Source organism: Triturus cristatus, chromosome 7 (assembly GCF_964204655.1).
Source record: "Triturus cristatus chromosome 7, aTriCri1.1, whole genome shotgun sequence".
In the NCBI taxonomy this organism is placed as follows: domain Eukaryota; kingdom Metazoa; phylum Chordata; class Amphibia; order Caudata; family Salamandridae; genus Triturus; species Triturus cristatus.
Window position 1 is genome coordinate 1,202,154,766 of NC_140590.1, and position 18,778 is coordinate 1,202,173,543.

Here is an 18,778-nt window from a genome sequence, read left to right on the forward strand (position 1 = left end):
ATGTGTGTGGGGTTGCTCCGTAGGCTGCCGAAAAATATTCTCAGGTAAAGTACCACTCAAGGCGCGCAGGTGCGTAGCCATGGGCTCGTCAGCCCCACCGGCTCAAGGGAGCCTGAATATAAATAAAAATCCGATTGGCCGCACTCTGCTCGTCCTACCAGCGTGTTACCCCAAAGCATTGTGGTTCATGAAGTAGCGTCGGCGGGTACGCCTATGCCAAAAGTTTATGGTTACGCACCTGCGCGCTAAGAGAGGTACTAGACCTGATTATGTTTTTAGCAGCTTACACAGCAACCCCACTCTCATTTTCCTACTCCCTGCTGACGAGAGGCAACTACCTCGAAACACGTGTCCAGGGATGGCACACGCCACGCATACTTGCACGCACTCTTGAGCATAGGTGTATCCGCCGACGCTGACCTTCAGGGACCATTTTCATTGGGGGAACACGACTGGTAGGTGTAGCAGTGTGCGACCAATCTGATGTAACTTTATACTTCTTGAGAGTGATAGCATCCAGAAAGAGAATTTGGAACGTAAGAATGAGTCTCCCTGGCCTTGTACAACTGAGGAGAGATAAAGGAGGGTCCTGAAGCAGGCCTGGTGAGAGACATAAGTGATAAATCGGCAGGCAGTGGCCCACCCGAATGCCTTGTAGGACCACACAAATAAAGATTCCTGGGACCGGCCCTGCCTGGGAGGCATCCCAAATGTTGATGGGAGCCATTGATGGTACACACATTGGCCTTGTACCACCACAGGCAAGTGATCCCATCTATGGGAACCGCAAACACTACCACTCCATCAATGTGCAAGTGGCATGACATATGTGTGCAGAGTATCTGGGGTCGGTACATGACTACTACATCTGGCGGACCAGCAACATCACCCCTGCTCCCAACCCACACATAACCAGTGACAATGACAGTGAGGAGGTAGAAGGCCTTGACCAGCGTCAACAGATCATTGTCAACAACTTCCATTGAGTGTGATTCAACAATGAGCGACTATGAATGTGTCTGTGTGCCTTGCTGTTGTCTCACAGACTTTGACAAATGTTCCTGAGATTCCGTACACATACTGGACTACGCGCAGGATTTGAGAACTTGTGCATGCAGGGATTGAGCACCCCGAAGCACCCCTACGCACAGGACACCATTGCCATACTGCCTCACTTGCTCTCTTACTCACTCTGAGGCATTCAAGCGCATGTACACAAGCAGACAAGTTGAAGACGAGAAACGTTTCTAAATGTGAAGTTTTTACTACAGTGTCAAAGCATGCAACATACATGGCACAACAGGTTGAAAATGCATTGGTCCCTAACCAGTAACCACAGTGACATATCCATTTAACATGAAGCAAGATTTCAAATCAATAATCCCTCGGGATGCAGAACCATGAGCATATCCCCACCACCCCTTGCAGGAAGGAGTTGCATGGGATGTCCCTGTTCTATGGACTTTGTCAGCAGAACCCATCACTCCGGCTATATATGGTGAAATTTACACCACATTTGCTGTGTCGCTCTCTTCACTGGATGGATCATCCTCCAAATGTGGGGCATCTAGCTCGCATTCCCATGTTATTTAAAGGGGATCAGTGTCCTCTTGCAGCTGTGAGACTTTGTTGAGTCGGGGTGCTGGGCCTGAATAGAACAGAATGACAAGCAACAATGTTCCCCGACCACGGACAGACTGTTCAGACTACTCCAGGACGCACGGAGAACAAGCTCTGCGGACACTTCTCATGTGACAGACATGTACTAAGGTACTTGCAGGGCACAAGTCCTAAAATAAAAGTGGGGGGACAGACCAAGTAAGACAAAATGCAAATGACCCCACAACGTCACGACGTAGCGCTAGGAAAGAAGTAGAATAGTGCGACTAACGTGATTTGTGCAAATACTGGGACACACTAACCCATCTGACAGTCTTACAGTGTCTGCATTGATATACAGGGATGGAACAAAGGCAAAAGCATGCCTCCCTTAAGTACCTGTGAAGAGAAGGCAGGCTGCATGCCCATGTTTCCCTCTGTGGCATCTACATTCAAATGAAAGGTTCAAGGCGGCCCCCAGTCAGCATGTACAAACAAAAGAAGACCGGATGGCCCTTTCACTTCGGCCCTGCTGTAGGTGAAAAAAGACTCACTCGCTGCCTGCACTTTGCTGCTGGGAATGAAAAGAAGTCAATGTGCAGGTGCTGCTGAACGTTTCCTGTTATCTGGAAAGTAGACCGGGACAAGTTAAGCATGTTCCTGTGGGGACCAATGTCCTGGCAGGGGGGACGGCGTTCACCCGTGCAAAGAAGGGGGTACGACGTGTACCTGCGTATACCCCCAACTCGAGCCCAGGGTACTTGCAAAAGAACAACACCATGTAATCTTCGTGCGCTACAGCTGCATAATGGAAGCCGGGCTCATGCCAGACGACAATGTCCACGACGGACAGATGACAGCCTCCACTTGCTCAGGTCTGTGGTACCAAGCAAAACAGACCACAGTCCTGAGCATAGTCCAAGCCAATGCAGACAGGGCTAAAGCCAGAGAGATGGATGACAATTCTTGTCAGGAGGCGTGAAGAAAGGGAAACGATAATTGAATCAGTCACCAACAGTTACCCTTGCTGTTAAGTAGTTACGAATCCAAGAAGGCACAGGCAGCTTCGAAGGCTATCAGTTCCAAAAGACAATCCAATTCATCTTCAGCGAAGAGGACCACCATCCAATCCAGCAGTATGAAGGAACAGATGTGCTCCTCGCACCACGAGTTTGCAAGAAGCATCCCATTGCAACCTGGGAGAGGTTCGATGTAGGCATTGCACAGGAGCCATTGAGCAAACGCACAGGCGCAGATCTCAGCCTGTCTGACACATTGGAAGGCATCCCATAAACGTGTTTCATCCAAGCAGTCTTGCACGTGGACCAACAAAGGAGTCACCCACAGCTCATGATCTAGGTCAGGAAGGTATCTGTTTGAAAGGCAGACATCCATGGTCCACTCAAACAGATATCTTCTGCAGGCAAAGACAGGTTGCACGCAGGTGAAGTATGCATTGAAGAACTTTAGCCTATAACTGATGCCCAGCACAGCCAATGGGACACATCCAAAGAGAAGCTACATGCGCTCACAGTACAGTTGCAACTGACCGGGCTTGTCCTGGACCACAGGACGGTCAGACATGGTTTGAGAGCAATCTCAGAACCAGCGCTCAGCTGTACAGCCAAAGTGATGATCTGAAACCGCAAAATGCAGAGTGCAAATTGGAGGCATGACACCCGGTGGTACTCCCGGAAAAGCATGGAAGGAAGGGACAAGACCAGACCCCACAAGTCTGATAAAAATTGTGCAACGGCCTTCAGTATCAGACGCTATCAATAATTTGTGAGTCAGTTCACCACGAAAATAGTGGGAGAGCCGTGTTTAGCAGGGACTGAATCGCACGGGACGGTCAAGACACCTGGAATTCAAAGGTCTCCTGGCTGGTGTGGAAGCAACTACTTGTATAAACAGAGGCCCTTTGTGCCTGCACATTCATTGAGTATGCTTTAGCTGTGGGAATGCGAGGCCACAAGTGAGTATCCACAATCACTTATGGGGGTTTTAGCAGAACATTGCCACAAGATGGAAACGTTGTGCAACTGTTCCCATATACGTGATGCCTGGTCTGTGCACGCAGCAGTTGGGCACATGCAGGAACAGCTAAGTACGTTTGGAAAATAGATTTGGCGTGGCTATGTTGTCAGGGACTGGTATTCATGTGGTTGAACATGCATAAATCGCACGTCTTATGTAAATCCCTGGGAAACCGTACTTGAGTGTGTGAATGCGACCATGTCACCATCGTCCACATGACAGGATGTGGTGTGATACTGGCTCTTGTGGGCACACTGCTAAGGATTTTCATTTGTCTGTGCTATGTGATCTGTGACAACTTCTGTCATGTCCATGTTGATGTTATTATGGGGATGGGAGCACACTGCTTCACCTCCCAGCACTGTTCACCCCTTGGCAGTCTGGCAAATGCAGTTCAGTCATGATGCTCACTTGTCATGGGACTGTGGTGTTTCACCCGAGTTGGGCAAGGAGAGGTACAGAGACTCAAGTGGATTGTGGCAGCTTCCTCAGCAGATACCGATCACAATGTATCATACCTCTACTGATGTAGGATGATAAGGCGACACATTCTAGGGAATCACAGCACTGAGCTGCACCAACCTTGCTGACAGATGACAATGGTGACACGAGTAAGCATTTTTGCTGATCTGCATTGGCCAGTATGCTCAGGGGTGAACTGTGTTGGGAGGTGTAGTCGTGTGCTCCAGTCCCCCTACTGTCCATATTGATGGTGTTGGCCGGTGATATCTAGAAGGCATATTGTACAGTGCTGCTTAGCGGTGTGCTTTTGCGGTTATTCCATAATCTGTCAACGCACTGTTTCCATGTATCTACCCAACTTCCTCAACTCTTTCATTGGATTTTCTCATTTACATATTCAGATACGTTGCAATGTGACATGACATGCGACTTACTGTGATGTAAATGCTCTTGACACAAAGGCATACTGTTGTGAGTTGTGTTCCTTGGCCAATCTCTGACAGATGACAGGTGATTTTGAAAGTGATGATACACGGATCGTTTGTGTAGGACACACAATGGTTGAGTTCAAAAGTACAACAGAACACTCCCATCCTCGTGGCAATGTGGGTTCTGATTTACAACAAAGTCAATGCTCGGTATTAGTGTTACAGTGGTGACATCAGCGGTTCCTCCGAGTACTGGTACGGCACGGTGCTGTGCCATGTGATCATCCTGGGTCTTTCTGGGAAGCCCCCTCAGCCGTTTGCCAGAGGGGGAGCCTGCTGCATGCTCAGAGGTGTCTGAGGTTTTGCTGTGGTGTGACTCAACCCTCCCCATGGCCGCTACTGCGGTGGTGTGACTGTCATCTGGCTGGCCACAGGGGGGGGCGGGCAGCTGTCAGAGCAGCTGCCAGGTTCTGCAGATCACCCATGAGCCGGCCCATGTACTCTGCTATTTGTCCTAAGCGAGTGTCCCTGGACCCCTGCAGCAGGCGCGGATCCCGCAGTATTTCAAGGACCTGGCCCATCTGTCCCTGGTTCTGCTGGTATGCACCATGGACATTTAGCACGGTGTCCAGGGCCTCTGTTCTGTTGTCCTCCTGTGACTGTCCACCAGTTGGCCTCCCACCTGCCATAAAGCTACACACATGTGGCGTTGCCTGGCGCCGCCACTGCACACCGTCCCCAGCATCCCTGGTGTTATTCACAACTGCTGACAAATGGATAGTGTTGGAGGCAGCGGTGGTGATGGTGGAGGTGGCTGACACATAGGTAGTTGCTGCAGGGGTCTGCGTTGGCGGTGCAGCTGTTGTGGGAGCCGTGGTGGTGGTGACAGTGAGGGCCTGAGCATGCCCTGTCCTAGGCAAGCCGGAGGGGCCATGTAGGTCCTCCTCACCTGATCAGACCAGGAACTGTGCATCTGAGGGTTCACCTTCCAAGGGGGGGGGGGCTGACTGGACTCGTCCATGGCACGGTCGCCTGCTGTTGCTTGCAAGTCACCTTTGGGAGTAAGGTCAAATTGTCAGTATGCTATGCACACAGCACAACTTTGTTTACTTACATTTTCAGGTCTTGTGATTTCCTATGTATAGCGTAATGGGAGATGAAGTTCATTCCCTTTCTCAGGTGTGTCAAAGGAAGGGGGAGTGTTTCTGCAGGTGCTTAGTGTGTGTGGCCTTTAGAGTGTTAGTTTGCGTCAGACTACATTTAACTTCATTATTTCCTTTGCATTACGACTTTTTTAATGATGTTTACAAAAACTATTTTTTACAATTAACATTGAAGGAAGAACTCAGTGTAAATATCACTCAATTGAATCAGATTAAGTAAAATATTGTTTTCACCTATAGGCTAAATGAAGAATGTTTAATGTTCCTGATTAATTCTACATGAACATTATCATGAGACACAATTACATAGCAAACCTACACATCATGAAAGAATGCTATTCAATAAGTAATTCCACCCTTGGACACTGAAGGATAATCTTCCATTCTCACACTTAATTAGAGCCAAACAAATAACATTGAATCCTGAGAAAGTTAAGGATGAAAACATGAAGATGTCAGAAAAATTCATTAAAATGAGGCTATCCCAAGGAAACATTGAACAAGGCATGCCACTGAATAGAAACAATTGACTGAACTTCAGTACTAGTGGAAAACGTCAAAACAACAGATATCCAAGTATTCACGACATAACAAAAAGATACAGAACCTCATACAGTGGACAATCATTGAAACAGATGAGTTCCTTGCCCTTATTTAAGGAAGACCACTCATGATGTCATACACCAGAAGCAAGAATTTAAAGGAACTACTTAATAGGAAAAAAATCAAAGAGGGAAGAAAGCATTACAATGGGCACACAGCCATGTTTTAAGTGCACTTCTTAAGATAATGTCAATAAATAGAATATAAGTTACCACACGATTCATAAGAAAAAGTATTACTAGAACACACATCCTCATATACTCCTTTCTGTCTACTACATTAATTGTGCATGCAGCCTTGGACATGTTGGTAAAACTGAAAGGAAAATCAAGATTCATATTGGAGAATTTAAAAACACTATACAAAATACCAACATGAAATCTGGAGTAGTCCAAAATTTCAATGAACAAAACATAATGTTTCAGAAATTGGACACTGTGCATCACAGTGAAATGAATGACAAGCTAGACTATGGTTGTTCTCTATGACACCAGACTTCATTTGTAGCAGAGTAAATTCTCTTAAAAGGTTGTCTTAAGTCTGAATATATTCAGTGTGTAGTTTTGCACATGCAGGACCGTATGAAGCAATCCAGATGATCCTGCACACTATTGTTCATATTCAACACAGATTTTAATGAATACATTCTTCATCGGTTTGGTTGTACTCACATAGCAACTTGAAATATTGCAATGCTTTTTAAGCATCTAATTCATATCGGAATTCTAAAGAAAGGGTTGCTATGTTATAGGTTTGATACCCTAGCAAGATTATGAGGTTAAAGAGGGCATCAAGCCAAGTAATTGAATGAGATTATCTGTTTTGATTCCTCTGAGCTGAGTTTAGTATTTTTGGGACACGCGTCTCTGCCCCTCTTTATCACCAGGAGAACAGCAACAAGTTTCTTTCTGGGGAGTCATGCTGAATCTTGCATAATTAGGGAATCAATAACTGGGATGCTCAGTCCACACACTATAAAAGGACACTCATTTCCGCAATCAGATGACATCACATGGATTATTACATAGGAAGGTCTTTGATACCACACCACAAAATGGTGCTCATTTTAGCAAACAGCTGACAAAATCACAGAGACTAATACAGAGGAAGGTCTATGTTGCAAAATTCTGCTCACTTCCACATAAAAAAATAAAGAACGGAATGTGATACTAACTTCTGAGAACATCTCCCACAGACTACAGAAAACCATGGCTTGGCAACAAATCTGGCAGAGAGCTCAATTCACTCAACAACTTTACTGTATTCTCCTAGGACAACAACCTCGTGGATACCTTGTACCTACCTCCACCTGAAAAGCTTTAAACTGCTCGATTAATGCTGCTCGACCCATGCTATTATTGTGAGTCAAGAGCTAAAGGATTAGTACTTGGCCCAGTTACTCCGGGTATATACTACGTCAGTCCCTGAGACAGCACGAATAAAAGGACATAACCACCACCCCCCCCATTGGGCCGAGTAAACCTTGCTTGTCCCATGTCCCTCTGAAAGGGTTTCTGGCAATTCTTGCTCAAGCAATCAATCTGATAATAAGCCTCTTTTATTGGTCATCAAAAAAAGGTGCGCACTTGTCTGGTCAAGATAACCAAGGAAGACAATGGCTGAGTTTAGATCAGTAAAACTAATCTTTGCTGTGTTCCTTAAGAGACACAAGATAGATGACAAGAGCTTTAATAAAGATGGCCACTTTAATGCTGATTTCACTTATGATTGGTCATGAAATTTGGGCATATCTTCTGTTTGAGTCTGAACCTTCCTGGGTGTTGTTTTCTAAAATTGCCTGGCTTCCTAGTAATAAATAGTCATATCATGCACCAAACAGTGGATAACAGTGTGGTGTCTGAATCTATATTCAAGAAATGTTATAATGTATGAATGATTAAAAGACACACTCGTTACAGTACGCACTGTAAATATCTTGACATGTGTAACAACCTGACTTATGACCTAGTTTCCCAAAAAGAAAATATGTTGTTTCCATAAATCCTAAATTGTTAATCTTCACTACAAATGATTTGCTGGATTACTGGTGAAGGAATATTGTCATCAGGCATTAGTGGAGTCTATTATGTTATTGTGAGCATAGTTTCATAAGAGCACAGGACAAAAAATAAGGAACTCCAGGAAGTATATGAATATATTAAGCTAGAATTGTAGATTCAAAGGAAATCCATGGACATGAATACCAAGATCATTGTATCCATAAAGTTAAACTCATGCTCATTCATTCAATCAAATCTGCTTGAGAAACATGTACGAGCTAGGTCTTAATTCTGGGCATTTGAAGACTCCATCCTATATCTCACCCACAATTATGCAAGGGTGACACAATTTGCTGTTAATAATTTTATTTGTGAACAAATATCATTGTAGTTTATACCAACTGATATTGAGAGAAATATTATTTGTAAGTTACAATGTCCTGAGGCCAAATATATTCAGAGAAGTGATTTTGAGCAACACATCTCCTCAGAAGAGTGAGCCATCCCTACCCCTAGAAAATAGCCATTAACCTACCAAAATATTCTGCCAAAAACAAGTTAAGAAGAGGTGAGTGATATTGAAATGTTTAAATGGCAGACACAACATAAAGAGACGTTTTCTTTTGTAGCTGTCAAATTCACACAACTCAATGTTCCTTGACTTCATTGTTAGAGGCTGAATCACCACTGCCTCTTTTGACCCTTTGACCTTCAGGTGTCCATACATCTCCACAAGAGACACATTATCTACTACGTATTTTTACCAAAGCAGTCACCTAAAGAAAATGTCAGAGATATTTTACCCTTCAGATAGAATTTTTTCTCATTCCTGTACAATAGGATTATTGTTACTACTTTTATCAAATAGAGAAAAGAAAAATGAAAGACTGAGTGTGTGTTCCTTGCTTGATTCAAACGTAGACATGCATGCCACAACCTCAATCTTTGTAGCAAATCTATAAAACTGGGAAACACTTTTACAGTTACTGGATTCAGTGACCTTCAGTTGTGCATGTGTCTCTGAGAATGTGCTACAACTGATGAGCTATCATATTAGGACTGGAACCAATAACCTGCACATTACTTATTAGTTTCTGCACAAGCACCAAAAAAGAAACTGAGCATTGCTTCTGGCAAAATAGAGACTGCAATGAATGTTCCTACTTCTATGTGTGTTCTTTCCTCCATTTTAATGAGAAGCCGTATGATTGGCATAGTTACCAAAGCTAATGACTTTAAGAAGGGTATTATTTAGCAAGCTTATTCCAATCTGGATGTGACTTTGGGCATTGGGCATGGCAGAAGAAGCATTTAAACTAATTACCAGACTATCCATATGATGAGTTGGAAACATTTCTTACAAGAGACAATAAATAAATGCACTAATGCCAATCTGTCAATCAAAATTGCTTCTTTTCCACTATGCACCTCAATACCCTGTTTTGATATCATGTGCCATGCTCAAACAGTATCAATCAGAGGTGAAACTAATACATCTGGCCTTCACATTCTGGTGCAATTGCCTTTTTAATTTCTTTCATTGCATATTGTTAGTATAATCATTTAATTGAAACCATACACCGATGTGGCATTTTTATTAGTATTGGATATTAGATAATAAGTCTTTCAGTTGTTCGTACATTTTAGGTGAGATAAGAATAAGTTGCTACATAACATAACACTCACATTTCAGACAGCTACAGCGTTGCATAGTCATTTAAACCCTTTATAATAGCAACTTTAAAAAGGAGATGGAAATAAGTGGGCATCTAAATGGGCATCCAAACTCCAGGCAAAATATTTGGCAATTATTTGAAGGTAATATGTAAAAAATATATTCATTAAAATACACATTGAACCAGATTTGTCACTGAAGAGAAAGGAACAGTTTTACGCAAATATGAACAATGTGCAAAGGCCTTTAGCAGTCTCTCAACAGGAATGCAAAAGCTAAAGGGGGATAACCCATACAGCATGCAGAAGTTGACATAAGCTAAATATGAATGATAATTTAATAGACCAATGAACGTAGTACACTCAGTGTTTACAACGTAAGGGTTTTTTTTAAAACCAGTAGTCTGGCAAGACCGCTTAGGCCGACTCAAAGGCCAGACCAAAAAATGCTGATTTTGAACTTCGTACATACATAGGTAAGATTTCTTTAGTATAATGACTTTTCATATATTGAGGTTTCATGAAACAAATATAAAAGGGCTGCCTCAAAAAGTGACATGAGAGAAGTGCTCGTGCAGTGCAATCAAATGACTTAAAGAATAAAAACAATGTGTTTGCTCAAATCTTTTAATGACAAAAATCAGATTGATCAGTATAGTGCCTAGTCTCCAAATATCCGGTTATGTCCAGCTATGTCAGTTCGTTTTTGTTGTTTCTCACCAGGCATCAGCTCTAGTATGGGGATGAAATATATTGTCGATGTTTTATCCCTCATTCCGTTCACACCAGAACCTGGGCTTCTATTGCTATTCTCAAGGGCATATTATCAAGACCATTATCGCCACTTTCGCAGCAGTTTCCTGCCGCTAAAGCGGCGATAATTTTAACGCCGTTCTTGATAATATGCCCCATGATGTTTTTATTTTTTAATTCACTTGATTACATTGCACAAGCACTTCTATCATGTCACTTTTTGAAGAAGCCCTTTTTTATTTGTTTCATGGAATTTCGATCTATGAAAAGTCAATACACAAAAGAAACCAGACCTATATTTGCTTGCAATCATTTATTGATATAGAGAAATGAATAGATATATTTGTTTAATCCAATTTTTGAATAAAGAAATGAATTATAGTCTTTTTCTACAACAGAGCCCATTGTTGATATATACTGTTGCATACCCAGGTATTGAGGGGCACAGGGTAACCCCACTGTTATTAATGAATGTGAACTTCCGACATGTAGTTATTCAATATGTTTATATTTCTTTATATATATTAAAGATTAGACGGTAGCCCACCTGTTTGGTTGGTAATGCTCCCTTCTGAGCATAGAATGCATTCAAAGCAACAGCTTGGCTTCCCTTCTATAGCTGCTTTTCTATAACCTTGATGACATGGCTTACTGCAAATGGAGAGAGGTACCTGAAGATCAATGAAATAGGAAATTGTGAAGGTAAGAATATAAAAAAATCTGTTAAATTGATGTGCACCTGTCATGCCAAAAGCAACACATTTTCAGCAATGGAGAGACCAAGAAAAACCAATGGAGGCAGCATTTTCTTACATCAATATGGTTTAAAAAGGTTTCAGCAGACTATCCACAGATTTGTGGATTTGTGAACATCTACCAATATTTGCTCCTACTTGCCAACTCACTTATTCAAAGAATGATAAACCCAAGTTGCAGAGGTGACAAAATCAGTCCCAAAAACATGGGGTAAGTTGCCCCTTCATCAGCAACAAAGATCAACATTCCTTTATTTCTTCCCATTCTTATTATATTATTAGTAAACAATAGTCTATTGATCAATTTTACAGCAGTAAAAACATGAAGCACTAGGAGCAGGAAAATTAACTTCACTGGTATTTGAGATGAGTAAAATAAAATGCTTTTGAATGTATGCTGTGTGTGTGAGTGTACTCGTGGGTAAGAGAATGTTTATGATTGGGTGTATATGTGTGAGTGTGTGGGTCTGTTTGTATGTGTGAGTAATTGTGTGTGTGTGCATGAAAGTGAGGCGTGAGACTAAATGTCAGGTAATGAGTGTAAATAGTGAGGATGAGGGAAACTTAGGCCCAGTAACTTAGTTTGAGTGAGCCAGAGAAAGTGAGAATGACTGGACCAGAGAAAGAATGGATGCAAGTGAGTAGGAGTAAGTAAGTGAGAATGATTGAGAAAGAGTTAGTGTGAGGCAGAGTTAGGGGGTGGGAGGGAGTGTGTGTGAAAATGAATGACAGTAAGTGTAACAGTGAGAAGAAAACAGTGAGTCACAGTGAGTGAACCTAAGTCAAAATGAGTGAGAGTAAGAGTGAGTGTAAATGAGTGTGAGTGAGTGAGAATGAATGCGAGCGACAGTAACTGACTGCGAATATACAAATGAGAATAGATTGGTCAGAGTGAGCGACAAATAAGTGAGACTGAGTGAGCATGTTGGAGTTAGAGAAAATGTGAGTAAGTGAGAGTAGGAGAAACTGTGAACAAATAAGAATGCGCGAGTGAAAGAGTGAATGAAAGAGAGTAAGTGCATGGGTGAGTGAATGAATGAAAATGAGTGAGAATATATGAGTTAGAGTGAGTGTGTGCAAATGAATGTGAGAAAATGAATGTACATGAGCATGATTGAGAATGTGGTGTTATGGTTGCAGGAGTGTACTTGGCTAAGACATACTGAGGAAAATTCTTGGATTATAGAAACACAAGTTGCAAAAAGCTCAAGACAATTGTAAGGATAGAAGACACCTGTGGCGAAATATGGGAAATGGTGCATAAGTGGTAATACTGGCCATATGGGACATCCATGGAAAAGTGGTGTCACTTGCATACTGGATGTGGCATTTGGGCACTGGTGGAAAAATGCTGGTGCTGGCACATTAGTGACAATTCTTGGGATAAGAGAGGACATCTGTGGCAACCCTAATAATATACAGTCCTTGACAGAATGGCTGCAATTTTTGGCATACAGGTTACCCATAGTAAATGGGTGGCACTAATGGCAGAGTTCTGGAGTTCGCACACTGCATGTCATTTTGGCCTGGGGTGCGTTCTTGATAAAGTGGAAGTATTCATGCAAAATGTTGAACCTGGTCAAATGGGTACACTTTTTGACATGTTGGGCCACCCATAGCTCTGTCTGTCGTATAAATAATATAGATAGACATTGCTGTTATGTTTTTGTGCATTGTATCCACTTCAAACAAAGACATAATTTTTCATGTAATTAAAAAGATGAATGAGAAAAGTTTACCTGATACAATGTGTCAAAACACTGATATTACTGGCATCTAGAACCCACTTTTGTCGGCGTTGTGCTGTTATAATAATCATATAGATATTATTGAACTTTAGCAAAGTCAATTACTGTAATGTCATCAGGGTTACATCACATCCTGGGAAGATTCAGGGTAAAAATTCGTATGATAGTACTTCCTTTGATACCACAAGGGTTAAGGAGAGGGCACTAGCACTATTGCTACCCCTAAGCATTTTGATTAATTGATTAATACCCAGACATATCATGGTAATATTGTACCTCACCTGGTAAGTCTTCGAAATGGAGGATACTTGTATAATGACTGAAGAAACAATGTTTCCATTAGTTATACCCTAATTTAATAGACTGAGATGTAAATATTGCAAAATTTGTATTGTTGACTACACCCTTCCCAGCATACTTACCAACCTTAGGACTCAGTCATTCGGATTTGATGTAGGGCAGGGCAGCAAGTCACCTCACTGTCCAGCCCTTGCACTGGAACCGTTTCATCCGCCCAATGCCAAGGCAGGCACCATTGCACTATGTCGGCAGGATTGTTTAAGTGCAGGGAAGGGCACCTTCCTGAACAGAATCAATCCATTGAGGCATTTTCGTCTTTCTATGTGTGCTGCAGAATGCAGCACACACAGAAAGAGGAATAAACAAGGAGAAATAAAGTTATTTCTCCTCACTACGCCTCGCCTTGAGAGGCATAAGGTTTTGGAGCATCCCCAGGTTTACATGGTTTGGTAAATCTGGTGAAGCCTCAAAATCCATGGGTGTTGCATGGGAACATCCACCGCAACGCCCATGGAAGGCTTCCCTAGCGCAGAGTAAGGCAGTGCAGCGATTCGCACTATCTTGCCTTACTCCATATCTATGAGGCCATTCAAAGCCATGCAAAGTGGCTTTGTGTGGCCTCATAGATATGATTTCAACACTTGCCCCACCGGAGCTTCACAAAAAGTGATGCTACGGGGGCACAAGGGGCTCATAAATATGCCCTCTAGTTTATAGTCGAAGCGAGGGTTGCAAATCTACTTTTCTAACCATTTTCATCAGACATTGTTTCTTCCGTGACTGTCCTTTTGTTTGATGTTTGTTTGGTAGAATTCTAACATCTCCTGACTTCCCGAGGGAAGCCTGACATATTCTTTTGCTCACCATGCCACTCCAGTTTAGCCCCAGCCATATGCAAATCAGTTTCGATCCTGCTCCTCATTGGAACAGTTCAGCCTGGGACCCACGTCTAGGCATACCTGTGCACAGAGGGCAAGAAAGTGGAAGACACCCAAATGATGGACAGAATGTGCAACAAATCAAGCATTCACCCCCAGTCAAGAGATCTAGGTGAAATCTATTTTTCAAAATCTCACCATGCCGCCCCAATTTAATCCCAGCCATATGCAAATCAGTCTTGACCATGCTTCTCATGGGAACAGTCAAGCCCAAACTGCATCCTGGGACTGATTTCGGGTATCACCCCTCAACAGCTAGGCTAGCTTGAATCCGGTGGCATAGTGAGCAGCAAGAGGTGGGTCTCTCTTGACTGGGGATGAGTAGTTGAAAAGTTTCAGCACTCCATCCATCATCTTGTTGTGTTTGCTATGTTCACTTAAGTGGCCAAGGTGTATGCCAAGACATTGGTCCCTTGCTTGCTGTGCCACTAGATTCAAGCTATACAACAAACAAATGATGGACGGAATGCTGACAATGCAGACATTCTCCCCCAGTCAAGAGATCTGGGTTAAATCCATCGTTCTTTTGCCCACTACACCACCCCAGTTTAGGCATGGCCATATGCAAATCAGTCTTGACCCTGTGCCTCATGGGAACAGTCCAGCCCGAACTGCCAAGCCATGTCTTCCCTGGACCGGAATCAAGCATCCTAGGACCGGTTTCTGGCTATCAGCCGTCATCAGCCAGGATAGCTTGACTCCAGTGGCGTAGTGAGCACGGGTCCCACGTCTGGGAATACCCATCCCACTTAGGGCGAAAAGCGTTACAACAAACAAATGATGGACGGAATGCTGACAATGCAGACATTCTCCCCCAGTCAAGAGATCTGGGTTAAATCCATCGTTCTTTTGCCCACTACACCACCCCAGTTTAGACATGGCCATATGCAAATCAGTCTTGACCCTGTGCCTCATGGGAACAGTCCAGCCCGAACTGCCAAGCCATGTCTTCCCTGGACCGGAATCAAGCATCCTAGGACCGGTTTCTGGCTATCAGCCGTCATCAGCCAGGATAGCTTGACTCCAGTGGCGTAGTGAGCACAGGTCCCACGTCTGGGAATACCCATCCCACTTAGGGCGAAAAGCGTTACAACAAACAAATGATGGACGGAATGCTGACAATGCAGACATTCTCCCCCATTCAAGAGATCTGGGTTAAATCCATCGTTCTTTTGCCCACTACACCACCACAGTTTAGACATGGCCATATGCAAATCAGTCTTGACCCTGTGCCTCATGGGAACAGTCCAGCCCGAACTGCCAAGCCATGTCTTCCCTGGACCGGAATCAAGCATCCTAGGACCGGTTTCTGGCTATCAGCCGTCATCAGCCAGGATAGCTTGACTCCAGTGGCGTAGTGAGCACGGGTCCCACGTCTGGGAATACCCATCCCACTTAGGGCGAAAAGCGTTACAACAAACAAATGATGGACGGAATGCTGACAATGCAGACATTCTCCCCCAGTCAAGAGATCTGGGTTAAATCCATCGTTCTTTTGCCCACTACACCACCCCAGTTTAGACATGGCCATATGCAAATCAGTCTTGACCCTGTGCCTCATGGGAACAGTCCAGCCCGAACTGCCAAGCCATGTCTTCCCTGGACCGGAATCAAGCATCCTAGGACCGGTTTCTGGCTATCAGCCGTCATCAGCCAGGATAGCTTGACTCCAGTGGATGATGATGAACGGAATGCTGACAATGCAGACATTCTCCCCCAGTCAAGAGATCTGGGTTAAATCCATCGTTCTTTTGCCCACTACACCACCCCAGAAACCGGTCCTAGGATGCTTGATTCCTGTCCAGGGAAGACATGGCTTGGCAGTTCGGGCTGGACTGTTCCCATGAGGCACAGGGTCAAGACTGATTTGCATATGGCCATGTCTAAACTGGGGTGGTGTAGTGGGCAAAAGAACGATGGATTTAACCCAGATCTCTTGACTGGGGGAGAAGGTCTGCATTGTCAGCATTCCGTTCATCATTTGTTTGTTGTAACGCTTTTCGCCCTAAGTGGGATGGGTATTCCCAGACGTGGGACCCGTGCTCACTACGCCACTGGAGTCAAGCTATCCTGGCTGATGACGGCTGATAGCCAGAAACCGGTCCTAGGATGCTTGATTCCTGTCCAGGGAAGACATGGCTTGGCAGTTCGGGCTGGACTGTTCCCATGAGGCACAGGGTCAAGACTGATTTGCATATGGCCATGTCTAAACTGGGGTGGTGTAGTGGGCAAAAGAACGATGGATTTAACCCAGATCTCTTGACTGGGGGAGAAGGTCTGCATTGTCAGCATTCCGTTCATCATTTGTTTGTTGTAACGCTTTTCGCCCTAAGTGGGATGGGTATTCCCAGACGTGGGACCCGTGCTCACTACGCCACTGGAGTCAAGCTATCCTGGCTGATGACGGCTGATAGCCAGAAACCGGTCCTAGGATGCTTGATTCCTGTCCAGGGAAGACATGGCTTGGCAGTTCGGGCTGGACTGTTCCCATGAGGCACAGGGTCAAGACTGATTTGCATATGGCCATGTCTAAACTGGGGTGGTGTAGTGGGCAAAAGAACGATGGATTTAACCCAGATCTCTTGACTGGGGGAGAAGGTCTGCATTGTCAGCATTCCGTTCATCATTTGTTTGTTGTAACGCTTTTCGCCCTAAGTGGGATGGGTATTCCCAGACGTGGGACCCGTGCTCACTACGCCACTGGAGTCAAGCTATCCTGGCTGATGACGGCTGATAGCCAGAAACCGGTCCTAGGATGCTTGATTCCTGTCCAGGGAAGACATGGCTTGGCAGTTCGGGCTGGACTGTTCCCATGAGGCACAGGGTCAAGACTGATTTGCATATGGCCATGTCTAAACTGGGGTGGTGTAGTGGGCAAAAGAACGATGGATTTAACCCAGATCTCTTGACTGGGGGAGAAGGTCTGCATTGTCAGCATTCCGTTCATCATTTGTTTGTTGTAACGCTTTTCGCCCTAAGTGGGATGGGTATTCCCAGACGTGGGACCCGTGCTCACTACGCCACTGGAGTCAAGCTATCCTGGCTGATGACGGCTGATAGCCAGAAACCGGTCCTAGGATGCTTGATTCCTGTCCAGGGAAGACATGGCTTGGCAGTTCGGGCTGGACTGTTCCCATGAGGCACAGGGTCAAGACTGATTTGCATATGGCCATGTCTAAACTGGGGTGGTGTAGTGGGCAAAAGAACGATGGATTTAACCCAGATCTCTTGACTGGGGGAGAAGGTCTGCATTGTCAGCATTCCGTTCATCATTTGTTTGTTGTAACGCTTTTCGCCCTAAGTGGGATGGGTATTCCCAGACGTGGGACCCGTGCTCACTACGCCACTGGAGTCAAGCTATCCTGGCTGATGACGGCTGATAGCCAGAAACCGGTCCTAGGATGCTTGATTCCTGTCCAGGGAAGACATGGCTTGGCAGTTCGGGCTGGACTGTTCCCATGAGGCACAGGGTCAAGACTGATTTGCATATGGCCATGTCTAAACTGGGGTGGTGTAGTGGGCAAAAGAACGATGGATTTAACCCAGATCTCTTGACTGGGGGAGAAGGTCTGCATTGTCAGCATTCCGTTCATCATTTGTTTGTTGTAACTAGATTCAAGCTAGCCTGGCTGATGAGGAGTGATACCCCGAAACCAGTCCCAGGATGCTTGTTTCCGGTCCAGGATGGACATGACCTGTGAAGTACTGGGTATTTTAGACCCAGCGGTGCAGGGGCACACACCCTATGACTTCTGGGTTCACCCTGTTCCAGACCTACAGAAACACAGAGTCTTCTTGGTGAAGTCAAAGATCGTTTATTGGCTGCAGACCAATTACAGGTATCCTAGAAGTACAACAGCGTGTATGTTCTCAGGAGACAGCTGAAAATCATAGAAACGGACTTCATCTTAAATACGCTTTTCCCTGCCTCAAGCATACATTCCTAGGTTTTATGATACGGTAATAAACAAGTGTACATTACAAAGAAAAGGCAGAGTCATGATGACCATCCCACATTCCAGTTCGGCCAGCCCACAATGATTTACACAGTAAGGTTCAGATCCCACATTTGATATCAGTAGGCCCCAATAAAACACGGGCAGCTCCTGTTTTGGGAAACAAGTCATAAAGCAGGAACAGTCAGGTGTGAAAGAGATTAGCCGGAGGCTCGTGTAGAATGAAAGGGTTTTATGATGGGTCAAACCCTGATGCTAATCACAGGTGGACGGAGGAATGGGAGCTCGTGAGACCAGTTTGACCTGGGGCAGCAGAGCCAGCTGCCCAGGTCACAGAGAAGTCACGGGAAAGCACATGTACT

The 18,778-nt window shown here is 44.4% G+C and overlaps 1 protein-coding gene across 1 annotated transcript in view; it reads right to left on the minus strand.

The window, feature by feature from the left end:
* Positions 1–18,778, minus strand: part of LOC146811601 (extracellular calcium-sensing receptor-like) — a 161,184-nt gene that overhangs the window by 25,624 nt on the left and 116,782 nt on the right. The window contains exon 5 of the mRNA XM_085615079.1: positions 11,267–11,390. Within this exon, the coding sequence (XP_085471205.1) occupies positions 11,267–11,390 (124 nt within the window). The remainder of the gene's footprint in view (positions 1–11,266; positions 11,391–18,778) is intronic.